The sequence below is a fragment of the Antennarius striatus genome, chromosome 15 (assembly GCF_040054535.1).
Source record: "Antennarius striatus isolate MH-2024 chromosome 15, ASM4005453v1, whole genome shotgun sequence".
Lineage (NCBI taxonomy): Eukaryota > Metazoa > Chordata > Actinopteri > Lophiiformes > Antennariidae > Antennarius > Antennarius striatus.
This window is the reverse complement of record NC_090790.1, coordinates 18,643,255-18,662,800: the sequence shown is the minus strand read 5'-3', so window position 1 is coordinate 18,662,800 and position 19,546 is coordinate 18,643,255. Positions and strand designations below refer to the sequence as shown.

Sequence of the window (19,546 nt, the reverse complement as noted above, 5' to 3'; positions counted from 1 at the left end):
TGTTCGACATTGAACTTTCGGTATCTGAGCCTACTACAATTACGCGTTCCATTTTTATGTTTTACTATACAGACTAAGCTAAAATGTAATTTTCAATAAAACAACAAAACTTTTATCAAAATATGGCGATAATTACACTTGAAAAGAAGAAATAGTTCTTAAAACCAACACAAAGGCAGAATTTAGACGGAAGTGTTTCCCCGAACGGAAGTACCGTTATCCAGGACGGACCGCACCACTGCTTTGATAGTATGGCGGCCACCGAGAACACTGTAGACCTCAAGCGAAAAGCGGATAATCATGAGGATGGAGATGGGAATGGAGAGGAGGATGAATGGGTCGGACCCATGCCCAGCGAAGCCGCAAAGCCCAAGAAAAGAAAAGGTTCGGTTCCAGTAGTTCGACACGCTGACATATTTTAGTGAATCCAGCGGCGCGATGCTAAACATGCTAACAAACTCCCGCTAACCCCTGCGTGTTTTGCTCTTTTCAGTGCTCGAATTTGAGCGCGTTTACCTGGACAACCTCCCCTCAGCTGCGATGTACGAGCGGAGCTACATGCATAGAGACGTTATTACACACATAGTCTGTTCCAAGTAAGTCGATCTGTAGTTTATTGATGCTGACGACGAAGGACTGCGGAACAGCCTCTTGTTTACACAGTCCATGGACATAAACCATGTTTAAGACTAATTACATACTAAATGACAAAGGGCTCCATTTATTGACGTAACTTAGTGTGAGTGGAAGCATTTCACTGGATTAATCCAGCAATCTTATCCAGATAAATCCAGATGTCATAAGAATTTTCCCTCTGGGGATCAATAAAAGTTTGAATTATTATTATTATTATTATTAATATAAAGCTGTGGTTGTAGAAGACTGTTGGTAGCACAGACCTTCAGTCAGGATGTTTTGATTACACTGAACCCTTGATGTGGGATTTATTTGAATGTTATCAATGTGTTGAATGGTGATTTATTATCTAAATCCACCAAATCACGGAAATAAACTGAAGTTTTTTGTTTTCAAGGAAAGACTTCATCATGACGGCCAGTCAAGATGGACACGTGAAGTTTTGGAAAAAGAAAGAGCAGGAGGGAATAGAGTTTGTCAAACACTTTCGAAGTCATCTCGGTATTTATTGGATCTATTACTTGTCATTCGTTGCATTTAATTTGTTTTTCTACCGCCTGCTCCTGATTCAATATCTAATGTGCAGTGGGATGTACTCACTGACATCGTGCTTGTAATTCCTTCAGGTGTGATTGAAAGCATTGCCGTCAGTGCTGAAGGAGCGCTCTTCTGTTCTGTTGGTGACGATCAGGCGATGAAAGTTTTTGATGTTGTCAACTTTGATATGATCAACATGTTGAAGTTGGGGTAAGTCTGAATTTTAAAGTAATTGTTCTTCTTGAGTAATATACACGCAGGTGAACCGACCGCACTTTCCAGGCCTGATTGGTTTTCCCTCTCTCCCCACAGCTTTCACCCAGGTCAGTGTGAGTGGATCTACAATCCCGGGAATGCCATTTCCACAGTGGCCTGCTCAGAAAAATCAACTGGGAAGATTTTCGTCTATGATGGAAGGGGAGGCAACGAGCCCCTCCACGTCTTCGATAAGATGCACTCCTCACCGCTGTCCCAAATCCGCCTGAATCCTCAATTCAGAGTCATCGTCTCTGCCGATAAAGCAGGGATGCTGGAATATTGGACTGGCCTCCCAACTGAATTCAGGTTTCCCAAGAACGTGCATTGGGAATACAAAACGGATACAGACTTGTATGAATTTGCAAAAAACAAAACCTACCCAACCAGTCTGGCATTTTCTCCCGATGGGAAGAAAATGGCCACAATCGCTTCTGACAGGAAGGTCCGAATCTTCCGTTTCCTAACGGGAAAACTCATGAGAGTGTTTGATGAATCGTTAACGGTAAGATTTTTTTATTTTTTTTTATTTTTAACAGTGAGACTGACTCACATATTCATCACGTCTGCTTTATGTCTCAGATGTTCACTGAGTTGCAGCAGATGAGGCAGCAGCTGCCTGACATGGAGTTCGGACGGCGAATGGCTGTGGAGAGAGAACTGGAGAAGGTGGACGGAATCCGACTGACAAACATCATCTTTGATGAGACGGGTCACTTTGTGCTCTACGGGACCATGCTGGGCATCAAGGTCATCAATGTCGAAACCAACAGGTGGGTGGGGGAGGGATACAGATCAGGATCCTCCAACAGCAGAACCTCAAAATACGAGTTTAATCCGTTATGTGACTGAGTTTGAAAGTCAAAACAACTTTGATCCAGAAAAATGAAACCATTTTAATCCGTTCTAGCCTTGTAAAAAAGCCCCAAACTCCCCAAATTATGAAGAAAAAAAACATTTTTGTCAGAAAAAATGTCAGAATTGTTCCTGTCTCTCCTTCCCCAGGTGTGTGCGGATACTTGGGAAGTTGGAGAACATCCGCGTGGTGCAGCTGAGTTTGTTCCAGGGCGTGGCTAAAGCCATGTACGTGGCACCCACTGTGGAGATGAAGACGTCTGACAACCCCGCGTTAGAGAACGTGGAGGCGGACCCCACTATTTTCTGCACCGCGTTTAAGAAGAATCGCTTCTACATGGTGAGACGACGTCGTTTTGAGCAGCCTCGGCGGGTTTAACCTCACTGCCGTGTCTCACTCCGTCTTTATTCTCCTGGCTTCAGTTCTCCAAGAGGGAACCCGAGGATACGAAGAGTGCAGACTCCGACCGGGACATCTTCAACGAGAAGCCGTCCAAGGAGGAGGTCATGGCCGCCACGCAGGCCGAGGGCCCCAAGCGGGTGTCGGACAGCGCCATCATCCACACCTCCATGGGAGACATCCACATCAAGCTTTTCCCTGTGGAGTAAGTTCCAGGCCCGACTACCTCAAAGCAGACGGGCTTCTTCAGTTCTGATGGTGGCTACCTTCAGAATTGAAGAAGCCTCTTGGATGAGAGGCTAAATGTCTTCAAGAAACTTGTCCAGTGGATTGATTTTAAACAGCTTTGGATATCCATGACCTGGATACCAGAACCTACCCAGACATCTGAAATGATTTTGTTTCTACTGTTTTCAGATGCCCCAAAACTGTGGAGAACTTCTGCGTCCACAGCAGGAACGGTTACTACAACGGCCACATATTCCACAGAGTCATCAAAGTAAGTTTGGCGGTCCGTAAGACACTTAGAGGCGGTGAATCCGTCGCCTGACTCCGTCTCCTGTCTCTGTCGGGACGCAGGGTTTCATGATTCAAACGGGGGACCCCACGGGGACGGGCATGGGAGGCGAGAGCATCTGGGGGGGAGAGTTCGAGGACGAGTTCCACGCCACGCTGAGACACGACCGGCCGTACACGCTCAGCATGGCCAACGCCGGTCCCAGCACCAACAACTCCCAGTTCTTCATCACCGTGGTGCCGACGGTAAGCAGCTCAACGCTGGACCGGACATTCGCTTCCAATGCAGAAAAAAATGACCTCTCAAAGACCTAGTTAGACTTTTACGCTAGGCTAAGCCAGACGCTGCCAAGGTTCATTCGTTCCACGCATTAAAATGTCGCCGATCTTTTTCTGAACTTTTTTTTCCTCCCGTAGCCGTGGCTCGACAACAAGCACACCGTGTTCGGAAGGTGCACCAAAGGCATGGAGGCCGTCCAGAGGATCTCCAACTCCAAAGTCAACCCCAAGACCGACAAACCGTACGAAGACATCAGCATCATCAACATCACCATAAAGTGATCCTTCCATCGCCTGTACAGTCCTGTTTTTTTTTTTTTTGTTTCAACCAGATGGTTTAATAAAGAACGCTTTTAGTAGATCTGTGTGAAGAGCCATTTGTTCCCTGATGAAAGGTCAGTGGGTGAGAGCGTTCGTCCTGACGAGTTCCACGTTCGAATGACTCAGAGACACACAGCTGCCCGTCAGGTCAGTTAGTTTATTTTACAGCATCACATCATGAATAATTTACAAAAGCCGTGATCAAGTCCACTCGTAACAAAGGTTCCGGCGCGCGCGTTGTGCTTCTACGTTTCGAAAACACTTCACAAACTACGTGGAAAGGCTTTTCACACGTGCACGTTTTTGTTTTATACATAGATACAGGTAATAAACATTACATAGCAATGAATAAAGATGATGTCAGTCAGGTGACAGTGACGAGACGAGCGCCAGTGTTAGGTTTGGTGCTTCACGAAGGTTCACATTATTACTGAGAGGTGTACCATCACCGCAAACGAGAAGGACGGAGATGTTTAAATAGGAATATTTTTTACAAGACATTTTGTTTACAGGTGAGATTAATATTCTAGGTAACAGCAGATGGTTAAATTGCTTCAAGATGAGTCCAAAGAATTGTATTCCCCACCGGAAAAAAAAAGACGTCCTTGTTCCCGCTCATAAATAAGTTCAGTAAATAGTTTGTAACAGAAAACACTACATTCAAAAACCTCCACCGGAGAGCGGCGCCGTTTGGCGAACAGCTGTGACGTTTAAACGGTTTCGTAAACGTACGATTAAAGAAGTAAAAGGAATTGTCGGGATACTTGCGGGATCGTAATCGACTCGCCAAACAAGCTGATAAGAAAATCAGGTTTCTGATTCCACAAAACGTCTGTGGAGAACAAAACGTGGCCGCAACAGCGTCGTTCTGAAGAAAACAAATTGACTCCATGCAAGTCAGCAAGTCCCAGAATCCCAAGCTGATTAAAAACAAACGAAGCAAAGCAACATCCAGGAAGTCCTGTCAAAAAATGATGGACCTTCCTTTTTATCGGCTTGAAGAAGAAACAAGGATTCGCTTTGATCTGTAACATTATTATCGGATAATAAAGTGACTCAGCTATAAGTTCCTGTCACGATAAAAGCTTTGTAGGTTACACTATCTGGATGATACGGACGACTCTGCACTACTTTCACATATAGAGGAGGTTATGATGGTGTGAAGAAGAAGAGGAAGCGATTTTATCAATTTAGTGGAAGTCAGCTAGCAGTGGACGCCACCAACGGCTCGTCTCCAGGTTAGAGGAACAGGAAGTGAAGTGTCTTGACTATCTCAGCTGCCGCAGGAACGAAGCAGGATATGTGACCAGCGAGGATGAGGATGGTATTTGGGATGAACCATCCATTCATCCGTTCAGAAGGATGAGGATGGCGTGCTGAAGGAGAAGTCGAAGTAGTAGTCTGGAAGGGAGCGGGAGAAACCAACGACTCACAAACAGCGACGCAGGTAGAGGCGGAGCTTCAGGCTACGTCCAGCACGCCGGCAGCCACCAGCTGCCTGGAGAGCCAATCCAGGCCCTCGTGGAGTCCCATCCCGCTGCGGGCGTCGCAGCCCTGAATGTGCCAGCTCCGCCCGCAGCACAGCTTGTGTAGACTCAGCAGCTCCGTCATCTCCTCCACCGACACGGCGCCGGGGACGTCCTGCGAACAACAACGTAACGTCAACGCAGAGGTCGAGAGGTCACAAGTTCACCGTGGCTACCTCGCCCATCGTTCCTGCCCGTACCTGTTTGTTGGCGAAGATGAGCAGCAGGGCGTCTCTCAGCTCCTTCTCCGTCAGGAGTTTGGCCAGTTCGCTGTGAGCCTCCATCAGCCGGTCCCGGTGGCAGCTGTCGATCACAAACACCACGGCTACGCACGCCGCACACCGGAGGAAACGTGTCGCAGTTAGAAGTCATTAACACACACGGTTTAGACCAGTGGCCCCCAATCCCGATGTTTTGTCTTAAATGAGTGGATTCTCTCCTCCACATCTGTCTACGAGTCACTCTTGACGCTTGTGGAGATGTTTGCCTCGGTCACATGACTACCTTCTTAAAGGAGCCGCTACGGCCGCTAACACAGAACACATTACCGCTAAACTGAAACACCCAAGCTAGCAGAACCAACAAGAAACAAAGGTTGGTGGGACGTTACGAGGACGCTGCTAATAAAGTTGATACAAACTGGATTCACCTTTATTATAAGATTTAGAAAAATGCGTTTTTATTCAGGTCGTATCGTTTTATTTTGTTGGTTTGTTGTTGACCAACCTTTTTTGCGTCAAGGACCTGTTTAACGTCAGACAACATTTTTACGGATTGTCCTTTAAGGTGTGCTGATAAATACAACAAAATAAAACGATACCACCAGAATTAAAAATATTTTTTCTTAATAAAATTAATAAAGGTGAATCCACTCATTTAAAACTAAACATTAATCAGAACCAGATCAGAAAGAAAACAGAAATAATGGAAGTTCTGGATTCTTTCTGTGTGACCCGGTACCGACTGACCCACAGACCGGTACCGGACCACGACCCGGGGGTTGGGGACCGCTGGTTTAGACAACAGATGAACACCAGCACGAGGAGCAGACGGTACCTTGAGTGTTCAGGTAATAATGTTTCCAGAGGGGTCTGAGTTTATGTTTGCCCCCCACGTCCCAGATGGTGAACTTTAAGTTCTTGTATTCGACCGTCTCCACATTGAAACCTGTAAAGGAAAGAGCGAAAAACGAGGTCAGCATCCAACTGAAGAAGAGCGATGCGTTGAAGTGGGCGGAGCTTTTACCGATGGTTGGGATGGGCTGCATGAACTCATCCTGCTTCAGCTTGAAGAGGATGGTGGTTTTTCCCGCCCCGTCGAGGCCGAGGGTCACCACGCGGATCTCCATCTTCGGCCCGATGTGGACCCGGTTGTCCTGAAACCGTTAAACACCTTGTTTAACATGTGGCGATTAAACGTGGAACGATCGGGATCGGATGCTGGAGAGGCGGGCTCACCTTGGTGAAGGTGACGGGGATGCCGGCGTCCAGCTGGATGTGATCTGCCAGCTCGGTGAACTGGTGCTGCTGCTTCTGAAGTGTCTCCAGCAGACAGTTGATCTCCTGTTTGGCCAGAACCACCCTGCAGTCGTCCTGAGGAGCAGATCCAAACCGTCACTGAACCAAACACCCACAACAGAGGCTGCGCCTATGCGTGGGTGGCGTCTCCTACCTGCTGAAGCGTCTTCTCACAGTGCAGGCACGCGGTGGACACCTGAGACAGCAGGATGGTCATGTCCTCCTGCTGCTGCCTCAGCCAGATCAGCCTCTCCCGGACGTGGGCGTCCACCACGCTCAACGCCATCTCCTCCTGCCGGCACAGAGTCTCGTGGAGGTCGGCGAAGTACGCCCGAACGCAGGAGCGAGCGCTCTCTGCCGTGCCAGGGACCTGATGAAGACGCGGAAACGCAAACGTGAGTCGGAGCCGCGAAAAAAACGTCAGCGCACGAAGAATAAGATGAGAAAGTCTCACGTGTTCGGTGTGCGCCATGCCGACTCCGTCCTCCACAATCTGCTCGCCACCTTCGATCTGCTGCACGATGCCCACCAGCTTCCTGGAGTACTCTGACACTTCGTCCGTGAAGGTGCGGATGCAGTGCGCCATATCCAGGATTGACGCACGGATCTGATTGGCTTCCGTTTCCAGGACGGCGTGCTGTGGGAGAAAGTCGGACACGCATGAGGCCTCAGTCCAACATGGAACCGGTGGCGTAGAGGCGTTGTGAACTACCTTATGTCCCTGGTGCTTGCCGTACTCCTTGCATACGCAGCACATGAGGGGTCCGGACTGACACGCCTCCTCCAGGCACACAAACTCGATGGCGTGGACCTGATGCTGAGGGCACAGGGTCTTCTCGTGAGGCTTGTCGGCCAGTGGCACCCGGCGGTGTTTGGCCAGGGTTCGGGTGGAGTGGGTGAGCTGGGAGCACTCGGCGCACAGGTGGGTGGCGCAGACGGTGCAGTACATGGAAGCCGTGTGGCTCTCGTCTTCGTCGCAGCGGATGATGCACTAGAAGAAGAGAAGGACGGCGATTGAAAGGCGGAGCAGACGGGGGGAAGGGAGGGATCACTCTGGAAATGAAGGCGAATACAAGTCGTCTTACTTCTCCCATGCCTTTCAGGGCGTCCTCCGCCATTCCCGACTGGTTGGTGGCTCCATTCTGGAGTCGCTCCAGGAGTTCAAGGAGAGCAAAGTTCTTCTTTAGACCCCAAACTCCAGAATCCCCTGAACACATGTGGGAAAAAACATCTGAAGGTAAAACTTTTAACGTTTAACTGAAACAAGCGTCCTAGTTGAGCCAGTTCGAACGCGACAGATTTCCAAATATGTAGAGAATGCAGACAGGAGATTAATACTTTATTATTTTCGTAATCCTCTTACTCACCCAGCTCAGTGACCTGCCGGTCGAAGGGGCAGCGGACCGCCCGCCCGTGGAGCGGCAACCGGGTCAGACAGTCGTGGCACACCGTGTGACCGCAGAGCAACAGACGAGGGACCTTGTCCCCTTGGAGGGAAAAGACGTCCTCGCACACGCCGCACTCCAGCACCTGTCAACCAACAAATGATGTCATGTGACCTGACATGCATAGAACACGTCAAACATGAGGAGCACGGTGAGGACACAAAGTCCCATGATCCTCCAGCGGGAGGAGGTGGAGGTGATGAGCAGGTGTCAGATCCAGGAGGGGAAGAGGACAGGAAGAAACTTGGGACCCCATCCTCTCTTGATTTGTGATCACGTGGGCCACAACACACACTGTTCACTTATTTATCACAAGGTTCAAGTTTCACGGATGTGTTAATGCTGTGGTTAACTATGCTCAGGTATAAATAAATAAATTCTTGACTGGTTATGTTTCCTGATCTCGATTTGTTGACATCTAAACACAATGCTAAGCTAGCTGTAGAGGAGCTGACATGCTAACGCCGACTAGCGTGAAGCATCGGGACTGCTAGCATGTTGCAGGGACAAATGATTAGCATGTTGAAGAAACTTATTTTTAAATGCAAATGTAAAAAAAATTAAGTAGTTATCCTCAGGGGGAAAATGTGACGCGGGGTTTATATGGAATCTAATGCCAGATGACGGAGGGGGTAGGGGCATCCAGCGGCACCAACGCCAACGCATCAGAAGCGGCGGAGGCTAGCCTCCTGTCAACGCTGGGTCGACCCGGCAAAAACAACACGAACACAAACTTAGCCGAAGCGGAAGATGTCGGCGACAACAGCGTCACCTTCACTGCGTGTCCGCTGGCTCCCCTCCCGTGTCGGATGCAAGGCTCCATCGTCGCTAAGGCGCCCTGTTTGCTTAGTCCTGCTGCAGCAGCGGCCATTCTACGACGACAGCGCAAAGGACCGAGCGGCAGCGAGAGGACAATCCCACACGTACTTCCGGTTTGGCTCTTAAAAGGAAAATCGCTTTTGACGCAAGTGTCATCTTTGTTGTTTTTGCTTTCATTGAAAACACAATGAATTTGATTTTAAGGTTGTAAATTCCGTCCATCCATCTATCCATCCACTTTCAACAGTGTGAACAGTCATCCAGAAAATCAGATATGCAAGGAAATCTGATATGCCTGCAGTCTGAACGGAGAATCAGTCTTTATTTGTCATACTGACACATGTTTTCACATTTGACAGCACGAAATACGTCTCTGAAGGTCCCAGTAAGCCGGTCGATAAATAAGATAAATAAGATAAGTTAAGAAAAACTAGAAAAAAAAGTTAAAAATGAAAGATAAATAAGAAAAGAGAACAAAGAAAAGTTAAGATGTAAAATATATAAGTTTAAAGTGTCTGAACAGCCAAATTTAGTAACAACGCAGCAGCCTATGGCTGCGTTCAAATTTTGTTGTTGTTAATTCTATATTTTACATCCAGGATTTATCTGAAATTATTGATAATTTAACCAACCTCATCATGGATTTATTCCAGTAGGTACGTCCATCATTTTTTCTCTTTTGTTTTTATTCGTTTTCCTAGAGGAGGTAACATCCTTATTCCTCTGAGGGAAAACTGTGACAGACTTAATATCTTTTTGATATATAAATAAAGTTGTATTATCTATTTAATTATTAATTATTCATGTTTAGGTGAAATTTTGTATCTTTTCTTTGATAAGGGAAATAATTATTATTTATTGGGACACAACAATTATTGTCAAATTGTTCTGGATTCATTCTCGTAAACCTTCTTGTTTCACATTCATGACATTAAAACAAAATACATTCAATGCTGAGACAAACAGTTATTGCATGTGTGTGTTTTTTTATTCTTTGCTTCAGCGAAGATTTGTTCACTTTATTAGCATTCAGACAGCAAAGTCATGACATGCACATCCTGAGTTTTCCTGCTTTTTCCTCAGCAAAATCCTTCATGTCGGAGTTCAACTTTGGCTGCTCTGTGAGAAAATAGAACACATTGGTTAGTGTAGATCAGAGCATTGATAGAAAGTCACCATCAGAGGAAACCAATTGAAAAATTTGGACTCTGACTGTTACTGTTGTTAATATTATATCTTACATCAAGTATTTGTGGGAAAGTATTAATGATTTTAACTACCTCAACGAGCATTCATTCAAGTAGTTTCTTCCATCTTTTCCACAGACAATACTTGGTTTAGATGGGCAACCCTCATAGAAAACCATGTTCTGAATAAAAACAGTTACATACTTATCAGGCTTATAATGAACATCTGTAAAAATATTGATGTTGTCTTTATAATATAATAATGCAATTATATTAATTATTCATCTTAAAACATTGAAATAAATGATTGTTTTATCCAAAAAGCTTCCACTTCCATTTCTTTTCCTGATAAAGAACATGAGAAAGACAGAAGGTTTTCTTGTTAAAGTGATCACAGATCAAAAATACAACAAACTACAATAAATGACTGAAACTCATCTTGACTCATCGGGAAAGGAAATCATGATGAGGACCAACAGCAGAGCAACTTCTATTTGCGTCAAACAGACGCAAATAGCGAAACGACCATGATTCTACGTTTACATTTTACTTTGAAATGCATGCACAAAGCCGATGATTTGAATAAATGGCAAAAAGACAAATAATTTGATAAATATGCAAAGCATCTACTCATAAAATCTACAAATATGAAAAAATATATTGCTAACAGCACTAAATAGGATAAATATATGTTACTGATTTAAACCATTCCACCATTTAAGTCTGATTCTATTACAAATTAAAATATAGTCATAAAATACAGCTTGTTTATATACATTATATTTTCCTTCAATTCACATACAAATTTAAAGGATGAGTGTAGCTTTATTCATTTTACTATTTTACTCAGTTTAATAATGATTCCCGGTGGATGACTTTTAGTTCTTAATTATTTCAATTTTGTTCTCTTTGATACATTTTTCATTCATTTGTAGTTTAGAATATTGTTTGGACAAGAATGTATTTTTTTCTACTCATATAATTCAAATAATTCAAACACAACTTGAAATAAACCATTAAAATATACAGTTTATATATTAATCTTTAATACATGACCGTGTTTTCTAAACGTACGCGAGAAAAACGAATAAACTGAACTTCAAGTCCCATCAAACAAGCCTTGTCTTTCACTGATGACGTATTACTGACGCGACTCTCCTGTCCAAATAAACGGTTTGCCGTCATTGCTCGCTAAAGTCAACTTAACGACAGGTATATTAAATCAGAATGCAATTTTTCTTTGTCTTGTTGATTATTATTTGTTAATATTTACAATAATTATTTATTTATTTATTTTTAATATTTCCAGATAAAGTCCAAACGCCATGCTGTCGCTGTTAGCGGCTCATGCTAGCTAACCTCGCAGGGTGCATGCTAACCCATTGGTGGGGTTGTTTCTGTGTATTTACTCTCATCTCTTTTTTTTCCAGGGATTCATCACTAATGTCTCAACCAGCGCAACAAACGGTGCCCTCCGCCCCCAACTCCCCCTCCCTGGTGGTCACCGGTAACGTGCAGAAGTATGCTATAAAGAAGAAGAAGGTCCTCAGCGCGGAGGAAGCGGAGCTGTTCGAGCTGACGCAGGCTGCGGGGGTCACCGTGGACCAGGAGGTGTTCAAGTAAGAACCCCAACCCGCAGAACGGAGCGAGAACATCTGCTGAACGACTCGATGAACTAACTGGAATATATCACTAGTCAACACCCTAAAAAGTATCATCACGCCCGCCTTGTGACGTCACCCTGTGGGTCACTTTGCCCCAGCCATCCCAACCTTGCCTTTGTATCTGCACGTCTCACATATGCAGCAGATGGATGATATGTATTTCTGTTCCATTCTTCTCCCAGGATCATCGTGGATCTGTTGAAGATGAATGTGGCGCCGCAGGCCGTCTTCCAGACTCTGAAGGCGATGTGTGCGGGCCAGAGGGTGGCCGAGGGCGGCGGCGTGGAGTCATCGACCGCGTCCCACACGACTAGCATCACCTCAGCACCTACAGAGCCCAGAGGTGAGCGTCTGCATGGGGAACAATCGCGATCAAGGAACACAAACATGGAATTAAATATTCACACACACAAAAAAAGAAACGTCTACATATCACCTCCTTCCAGTATCGAGCAGCTCTAGTCTTCACTTTGCACATGTAACATCATCTTTCCTTTCTGATATCTGTTCTGTCCCCCACTGGATTCCGTTTTATTCTGCGTAGAGGACGAGTCTTTGGCCTCTGGGAAGAGCCCTAAGCCTCCTGCTGCTCCCCTTTCAGCGTCTGGCCCCAGAGCCACAAGGGTCAACACTAAGATTGTGGTCTACGGCCCCCAAGACGCTCAAGGTCCCCTCTTGCTGCACTTTTGTCCCATGTCTCCATCTGTCTGCTTGCTTGCCTCAGACTTCATGCTACGCTTTCCTCCGGTCATGATCCTGCAGAGTGGAAATGTTTCATGCATGTATGTGTGGAGCAGAGAGGTAGAACGTTTGCTCGGGTGTTTAGAGAGGCTTGAAAGTTTCTAAAGTCATCCTGAGGCATCGTGTGAGCCTGAACCAACAGAACTCGACGTATAAATCTGGACCTTTTTAGTGGTTAAAGGGCTTATTTTGTTGAAAAAGTGGGATTAATTTTCATTCCTGTCAGAAATAAATAAGCCATGGAAAAAGTGTGCTCATGTCACGCTGTTGTGAAGTTAACTGAGAGCTACTCACAGTGTAATCCTCGCTCTGGTCGTGTGCAGTGTTGTTGTGTGTTGCTCTGAATTCTAACTCCAGGAAATGAAATGCGGCCCTTCGTTTGCATCTTTTTCCTCATTGTCTTTCTCATTTTGTCAGTTTGTCGCCTTGTTCGGAACAACCCATCGTCCCCCTGCTCCTCTAAACTCCCATGTTTTTTTGTGTCAGCAGTGAGGAGTAAAGCCGGGGTGACCCACGGCGAGAAGAGCAGGGAGGCCTCCAGCCAGCGGGTGCAGCGACAGTCCAGCGCCACCAGGGGGCAGAAGACCAAGAGCTCCGGAAGCAGCAGCTCCTCCTCGCAGATAAACTCCACGTGAAACCCATCGACGTGAGGCCTTCTGTACATTTGTTACATGTTTGTTTTAAATGTGAAATTATCTCTATTTCAAAGGATGTAGAATTGGCCGTTAACACCTTGTGATGTTTGAATCCTTGTGATCGTCGTCAGCTGTTGCTGGGTTATTTAAATACTACGGGAAACCGTGAAAAATTCACAGCTCCGCTGCAAGCAGCATCGATTTCTATGAAGGTGAAGCAGTTTGAGAAAAAGAAACAAAGATCATCAGAAAACACACGACCCTAAAAAACTCTGTATCATGTGTTTATTGTGGAAATAAAAATGAATTTTAACGCAGCGATCAAACACAACCTGGATAATCCACAGACATGACTTTGAGCGCCGCGACTCCAGTTAAAATCTTCTAGATGTGACAAATATCTCCAAACCATTGAGTGGATAAATGTTCGGGTTTGTTTGTTCTGGTGTTTTGTTTTTAGAATTTGGATGGATGAATCTTTTGAGGTTCTAACATGGTATACTGTATGACCAGAGCTGCTCTTCTTTGTCCTGTCAGTCGCTTTTTGTGTCCGTGTCGTTTCCGAGAACGATGGCAGAAATTTTTTTTATAAATTTTCAACTGAAAAACAAAAATGTTTTCAGGGTGTCACTTTTTATATGATTATTATCTTGAATAAACAAGACGTGTATCGAATCTGACATATTTTTTTTGTACTGAAAATGTTTTTTTGAACATCTTATCTCTTCTCACACAAATCAAACCTATTCAGAGCGGGAAGTTTAAATCTCGATCGGCAACCGCTGAAGCTCTGATGATTGGCTCACGACTCTCGACCCGGAGCGCTGCAATATGACGTCATCAGCGTGACATCAGCGGTGCATGAACACACTCGTGTCTGCAAACTCCAGTCATTCCAACTCACAATGAGATCTATGACTGTTGTGTCACTCCTCCACTTTAGGATTGGTGTGTTTGATTTCCATCCATTGTGTGACTCCAACAGAGACTCTCAGAGGAGTTGCACACTTAGTGTGACTCACAATAAAGAAGCCATGGCAACAAAAGGCAGAGAGAGGCTGTCCTCTTTCTCTTCTGCGGGGATCTTATAGCGGTGGTCCGCCGTGTCTTTGTCTGCAGGAGGACGCCAGCCATCCTGTCTTTCCCTTGTTGAACGCTTGATAAAACAACCAGAACCTCCAGGAATGCAGGCCGCTCCAGATGAAACGCAGCATCGATCTGACTCAAACCGCTCTGACTGCATTGATTCTTTTCTCTTTTTCCCGTCTTAGGATTGGGCGGAGGCTGGAGCTGATCCGTCGCCGTCACACGAGGGCAGTAGCGGCGTTCGTTTGAACTCTCTTTCTCTCCCTGGTGAATGAAAGTGAATCAGAAATGCACGCTGTGTGTGTGTATTTGAAACAAAGCTCCCGTCCCATTCACAACCAAACACCGACGCCGCCTCGGATGCAAACGTCCACAAGCGGCGGGAAGAGAGGCGTGAGCCGCGGGGGCTTTATGTGGACTGCAGGCGCTTTTATGTGGCCGTTTGTCCTGTTTATGTGATCCTGCCTCTGCTCTGTGCTCTGCATTGATGGCGGCGTGCCTGTAATTGATGGCACCTTATTGCTGTGGTGTAGCAGGTTTAATGGGGCTTGACAGAGCAAGAGAAAGCAGCTCGCAACCAGGGAGGAAACTTAACCCTTTCCCACACACCCGCGTCCCTCCTTGTTCTCCATCCGCACCCTTCACCCTGGCCGGTTTTCTGTTTCTGATGTTCAAAAACCGGCTTTGAACTTGTACATGATTCCTTCTGTCGTCTCCGGTCACCATGGCGATGGCTTTCTAACGATGAAGGAGGCTGATTCCGATTCCAAAAATAAACACTCGCCAGCTGTTGGTTGTCTCTCCCGTCACCTAAACGTGTTTGACAAAGGTAAACGGCCGGGAATTAATTCCCTCCAACTGGCTGCAGGTGCTGCTGCTGCTCCTGCACTCCCACACGTGACCTATAGGGGTCAGTGTGGATCCGAGATGCCACCAGGTTTTCCACAGGCATCCACTCCGGCGTGTTTGGATGTGTTTATTTTGTTATGAGGGAATTTCATAGCCGCTGCAGACTCCTCCATTAAATAGAGAGTGTTATCCTTCACTCCGGCGTGAGAGTTTGCGCATGTACACACTATATGCACCATTTATCAATAGAGACGATGAAATGATGCTATTGTGCATGAGGCGAGCAGCCCGTTGAATAATGAGCTAGTCAAAGCTGTTGGCAAATCATTAATGTAAGGTCTGAACCTGGTTCTCACACGTTCTCTGTTCAAGCTGTTTCCCAGGTGGCAAAAAAAAAAAAGCACAGAGACACTATTTTTGGAGCTGATATCACACCATTCTTTCCATTTTCTTTACCCCCATCACTTATTCCCTCCTGAATTTCTTTTCTCTTCGCGAGCGTGTGGCTGGGGGTGCGGTGGAGTGTCATCCCTCCTCTTCCTCTCGGGTATCATCCTCTCCTGTGAACTCCACATCTCTCTCTAAATTTAGAGGCCCCTCGCTTGTTGTCTTCCTGCATTCCCTCCCTCCCTCCCTCCCTCCTCTAACCTCTTCACTTTCCATCATCGCACCTCCTCCACTCCCCGCCATCGCCCTCCTTTTGCCAGGCTGGCTGCAGATTGGCTATTTCCTGCACGCGCCCAGTAGAGCCCTTATCAGAGGTGGAGTGCTGATTGTTGGTCTGTCTCTCAGGCTGACTGACAGCTCGAGCTGCGCTGCTGAAATGCCTGATTTGGTCAATGTTTGTCTGTGGGGCCTTATCTCCACACCTTATATTAACTGCCTTGACAGTATATGCAGGCAGTCTCTCTCCATCTTGTTGCCCCCCCCCTTTTCCTCCTCCTCCCTTCTCTCTCTCTCTCTCTGCACCATCTCCTCCTCATCCTCCCTCCATTCTCTTCCTCTATCTCCATTCTCGCTCCATACTCTCCCCGCTACACGCTATAGTCTTTCAACCAGCAGCTGAGCACTTGCAGGGCTACTGCTCCTCCTCCTCCATCATTCCTCCTCTCGGAGCTGCATCAGCATCTTCAACGCCACACGTGTCACTTTACTTCCTTCCGAAGCGGTGATGGAAGCCAACGCTCTTAAAGGGTCCGTGAAGCGATATTTAAAGACGGCTTTATCCCCTCTTTGGTGTTTGCAGCCCTCATGGAGAAGTTAATTTTTCACCTCCTCCACCACAGGGGGCGCTGTTTTCACCAGCACTAGTTCGTCTTTTAGTAACGCTCACAAACTTTTCCTGCATTTGTGTTTTTATGCTTTAAATAACTGAGTGGTTTTCGATTAAATTTAACACATAATTTGTTTTTTTTTTTACCAATGATGAACTCATTCAGGTCTGGAGTGGCTCCTGATAATGAGACCAATTTTGTTCTTTTTACGATTTTGAACATTGTAAGATTGGTGAGGGGTTTTTTTTAGACTATTTTACATAATTACACATTAACCACTAAACAGAACAGCAGGAAACAGGATGTCTCCTGGGAAAATGTCATAGTGGATCCACCTCGGTGGAGGCGCCTTGAAACGCTCCACCACCAACCACGCCCCGATCCGTACGCTGCAGCGTTTTCAACCGGTTTTGTGGATCCATGTGTGCAGGAATGGGCCGAAATGGAACCATTGATTCTGGATTAAGAGCCTTAGCTAGTTAGCATACAAAGCTAACTAGTGTAGCTACTGGTTAAAACTGATGAGGTATAAATTCATTTACAAACTGTATTTGGATTGCAGGCATCGCAGACAGATGGAGGAAGGACCTAAAAATATTTAGGGATCGGGATAAATGAACAAATCCAGGAATGTTGTTTTTACTTTTTGATTGCTGTATAAATTCCTTAATTATGCACAAACTATTTATAGAACTAAATTTTCTGCTCTGCAAAGATTCCAGGTGATATTTTATTTATTCGGTGAGGTGTTTGTTTTCTTGTGTGCTTTTTAGTTAAACCATGCAGACCTTTTCAAGGAAATTAATGTGAAATCAACCTTAAATAGACTCCGAATAAAGAATCCTACTTGTCGTTACGTGAAGAAACAGCTTGTCCTCTTTGTCCCCTTGTAATTAACTGAAATTATTTCATTTGAAGTACGTAAGTCACTCCAGAAAATTATCAGGGATTTACAAATTACCTGAAACTGAAGCATGAAGTGCCGACAAATAGATAAAATGACTGCGCAGTTCAAAGTCTGGGTGAGATTATTTTGTTACGGCAAGAAGAGTTGTGGGTTTATTTTAACATGTAGAACAACTGATTTCATTTTCAGGGGAGTGACTCTTTATAAAACTCCAGAATTTCCGGAAATAAGACAGAGTAAATTAGAGGACGGAATTTCCAAGATCTAGGATAGAAGGATGGATGTGATTCTGCTGAAATCCCAAAGCAAAATAAAAATCTCCTTAAATGTTAGATATAAATTCCTAAAAAAAGATTTGCCGGCTTACTTACCTGTATTTATAATATATTCAAGATTCTATCAGATAATTGCATGACTCTTAACTCTTCTAACTACAGCTTTAAATCCTTTTAAGTGATAATATTTTCCTTATTGTCACTGGAAACGCCAAACCATTAGCGACTGTGGCGCTAACAACTATTGTGTGCGCGCCTCTCAGCCCGATTGATCTTCCTCCTCGGCGCCGGAGCTCCATTAAAAACACATCAGCGAGCCACACTACTGCACCGGGTGACATTTTCCTTCATTACCATGAACACACACTCTGTAGTTTATTTTAACTCAATCCCACGCGCCGCCGTCCCACCAGACCCGCACCGGAGACGGGCTCAATCCAATCATGGTGGCGTCTTCCTGAGATCAAACCCAAAACAAAAATCCAACTAAAGGCGTCTAACAAACGGAAGAAATGTTTTGGGCTCCGCCCATTTACATCCAATTCTATGAAAAATCCGTCAGAATGCCGAGTTAGGGTTCCTTCCACGTGACCTCTGACCCCAGAGAGTTGCAAGGCGGTTGCTGGAAACTTCCAACGACTGATGGAGCCTATCCTTGCTGCCATTTGACGAGAGCTGGGGTCACAGAAAGCTGATCAGCCAATCAGGTGATCGGTATGACATCATGACTACAAATGATGTCATACGTTAGCAGGTTTGCTACGATGTGCACCAGAAACACCCCCTCCTCCCTGTGGAATACCCCACTGATGCGATCCATATTCTAGGGGTGGGTTTCACGGTCGTGGAGTCACATGATGTGGGTCAAACTATTATGGGGTGGCTGCCTTTACATGCAGATATAATGGAAAACCGGAGCTGCCTCGGCGGAGGTCTGTGCTCTTTTGTGGTTCTTACATTTAATGACCTTTTTGAATTAATCACATCTTCAGGATGAATGAAGCCTCTGAAGGCTGAAAGGAAGTCAGACGGCGGTGAGAGGAAGACCGGCGCCGTGTTGGTTTGGGTCTTTTCACGGGATTGAATCACCAAGTGGTCTCCATCCAACTGGAATCTACCCAGCAATCCGATTGGCTGTAATCAAAAGCTGAGCGTCTATCGATGAGAAATGATCAATGTTGTTGGAGTGGCCTCTTCAGCGTTATGTTTTTATCCGCTTTATAACAGCACAGGGCCGCGTTCCGTGCTTCTGACACATCGACACTCGTTCGCTCAAAGGTGAGTCAGCCGCCTGGAAGCTGCGTCTGGCGCGAATCGCCCGAGACTCAATGGAGGTCAGTCGGACGGCGGGAAGGTCGCGCTGAAACGAGTCGACGGGGCCAATCGTCTTTTTTGTGCTGTTCCAAACTGAAAGTGAGACACAGATTTGAGTCCGACTCTTCAGAGAACTGTGGAAACCTGATTGGAGGGAATTTTCCTCACTCTTTTCTGCGACGTCTGGAGCGAAGGAGCAGAAGGAGTTTCAGCAGCATTGTTTGAAATCAGTCTCATAGACGCAGGACTCTTTTTTTTTTAGTTTGTATTCAGTCGTCCAGGATCAGTTTGGTCGACCTAAAAATCTTCACCTGACCTTCCTGTGGGGAGTGCATCGTCAGAAAGTTCATTTTTAAGTGGATTATTCCTTTAAATTTCACCTGGTGTTCAAAATAAGGAGGAAATAAATTTTATTCTAGAATTTTTTTGTCTTCTTCCCCACCTTTTTCTCCTCCATTTAAACATTCCTTGACACCAACCTACGCGCTGCATGTTAGTCCATTTATAA

General features: G+C 45.6%; 3 protein-coding genes across 6 annotated transcripts; 2 read left to right on the top strand and 1 right to left on the bottom strand.

Moving 5' to 3' along the window:
* The first annotated feature begins 236 nt into the window (after nucleotides 1-236).
* Nucleotides 237-3,837, top strand: ppwd1 (peptidylprolyl isomerase domain and WD repeat containing 1). Its single transcript, XM_068334519.1, has 11 exons — nucleotides 237-384; nucleotides 494-596; nucleotides 1,034-1,137; nucleotides 1,263-1,383; nucleotides 1,486-1,933; nucleotides 2,011-2,201; nucleotides 2,434-2,623; nucleotides 2,707-2,888; nucleotides 3,101-3,182; nucleotides 3,263-3,445; nucleotides 3,617-3,837. Exons 1-11 carry the CDS (start codon nucleotides 252-254, stop codon nucleotides 3,758-3,760), a joined length of 1,881 nt encoding a protein of 626 aa, XP_068190620.1. The 5' UTR covers nucleotides 237-251; the 3' UTR covers nucleotides 3,761-3,837.
* Nucleotides 3,838-3,944: 107 nt separating this feature from the next.
* Nucleotides 3,945-9,180, bottom strand: trim23 (tripartite motif containing 23). Of its 2 annotated transcripts, XM_068334230.1 has the most exons (11): nucleotides 9,060-9,180; nucleotides 8,210-8,372; nucleotides 7,928-8,049; nucleotides 7,555-7,833; nucleotides 7,297-7,479; nucleotides 6,997-7,212; nucleotides 6,783-6,917; nucleotides 6,571-6,700; nucleotides 6,382-6,492; nucleotides 5,526-5,650; nucleotides 3,945-5,440 (listed from the first exon to the last, which is right to left on the bottom strand). In XM_068334230.1, exons 1-11 carry the CDS (start codon nucleotides 9,156-9,158, stop codon nucleotides 5,261-5,263), a joined length of 1,743 nt encoding a protein of 580 aa, XP_068190331.1. In that variant the 5' UTR covers nucleotides 9,159-9,180; the 3' UTR covers nucleotides 3,945-5,260. The 2 variants fall into 2 exon arrangements, with proteins under 2 accessions (XP_068190331.1, XP_068190330.1); XM_068334229.1 differs by having other exon boundaries at nucleotides 6,997-7,479.
* A 2,223-nt stretch (nucleotides 9,181-11,403) lies between these two features.
* On the top strand, nucleotides 11,404-17,389 carry mzt2b (mitotic spindle organizing protein 2B). Of its 3 annotated transcripts, XM_068334869.1 has the most exons (5): nucleotides 11,404-11,505; nucleotides 11,724-11,912; nucleotides 12,140-12,300; nucleotides 12,502-12,624; nucleotides 13,188-17,389. In XM_068334869.1, exons 2-5 carry the CDS (start codon nucleotides 11,737-11,739, stop codon nucleotides 13,331-13,333), a joined length of 606 nt encoding a protein of 201 aa, XP_068190970.1. In that variant the 5' UTR covers nucleotides 11,404-11,505; nucleotides 11,724-11,736; the 3' UTR covers nucleotides 13,334-17,389. The 3 variants fall into 3 exon arrangements, with proteins under 3 accessions (XP_068190970.1, XP_068190972.1, XP_068190971.1); XM_068334871.1 differs by lacking the exon at nucleotides 12,502-12,624; XM_068334870.1 differs by lacking the exon at nucleotides 12,502-12,624 and having other exon boundaries at nucleotides 13,185-17,389.
* The last annotated feature ends 2,157 nt before the right edge of the window (nucleotides 17,390-19,546 follow it).

Coding starts and splice junctions, on each gene's coding strand:
- ppwd1 (XM_068334519.1), top strand. CDS start 252: ATGGCGGCCACCGAGAACACTGTAGACCTCAAGCGAAAAGCGGATAAT. Junction 2,202..2,433: donor ATCAATGTCGAAACCAACAG/GTGGGTGGGGGA, acceptor CTCCTTCCCCAG/GTGTGTGCGGATACTTGGGA. Junction 2,889..3,100: donor ATCAAGCTTTTCCCTGTGGA/GTAAGTTCCAGG, acceptor TACTGTTTTCAG/ATGCCCCAAAACTGTGGAGA.
- trim23 (XM_068334229.1), bottom strand. CDS start 9,158: ATGGCCGCTGCTGCAGCAGGACTAAGCAAACAGGGCGCCTTAGCGACG. Junction 7,480..7,554: donor GCAAGCACCAGGGACATAAG/GTAGTTCACAAC, acceptor TTTCTCCCACAG/CACGCCGTCCTGGAAACGGA. Junction 5,651..6,381: donor TTATTACCTGAACACTCAAG/GTACCGTCTGCT, acceptor CGGCGTGCGTAG/CCGTGGTGTTTGTGATCGAC.
- mzt2b (XM_068334869.1), top strand. CDS start 11,737: ATGTCTCAACCAGCGCAACAAACGGTGCCCTCCGCCCCCAACTCCCCC. Junction 11,913..12,139: donor GTGGACCAGGAGGTGTTCAA/GTAAGAACCCCA, acceptor TTCTTCTCCCAG/GATCATCGTGGATCTGTTGA. Junction 12,625..13,187: donor CGGCCCCCAAGACGCTCAAG/GTCCCCTCTTGC, acceptor TTGTGTCAGCAG/TGAGGAGTAAAGCCGGGGTG.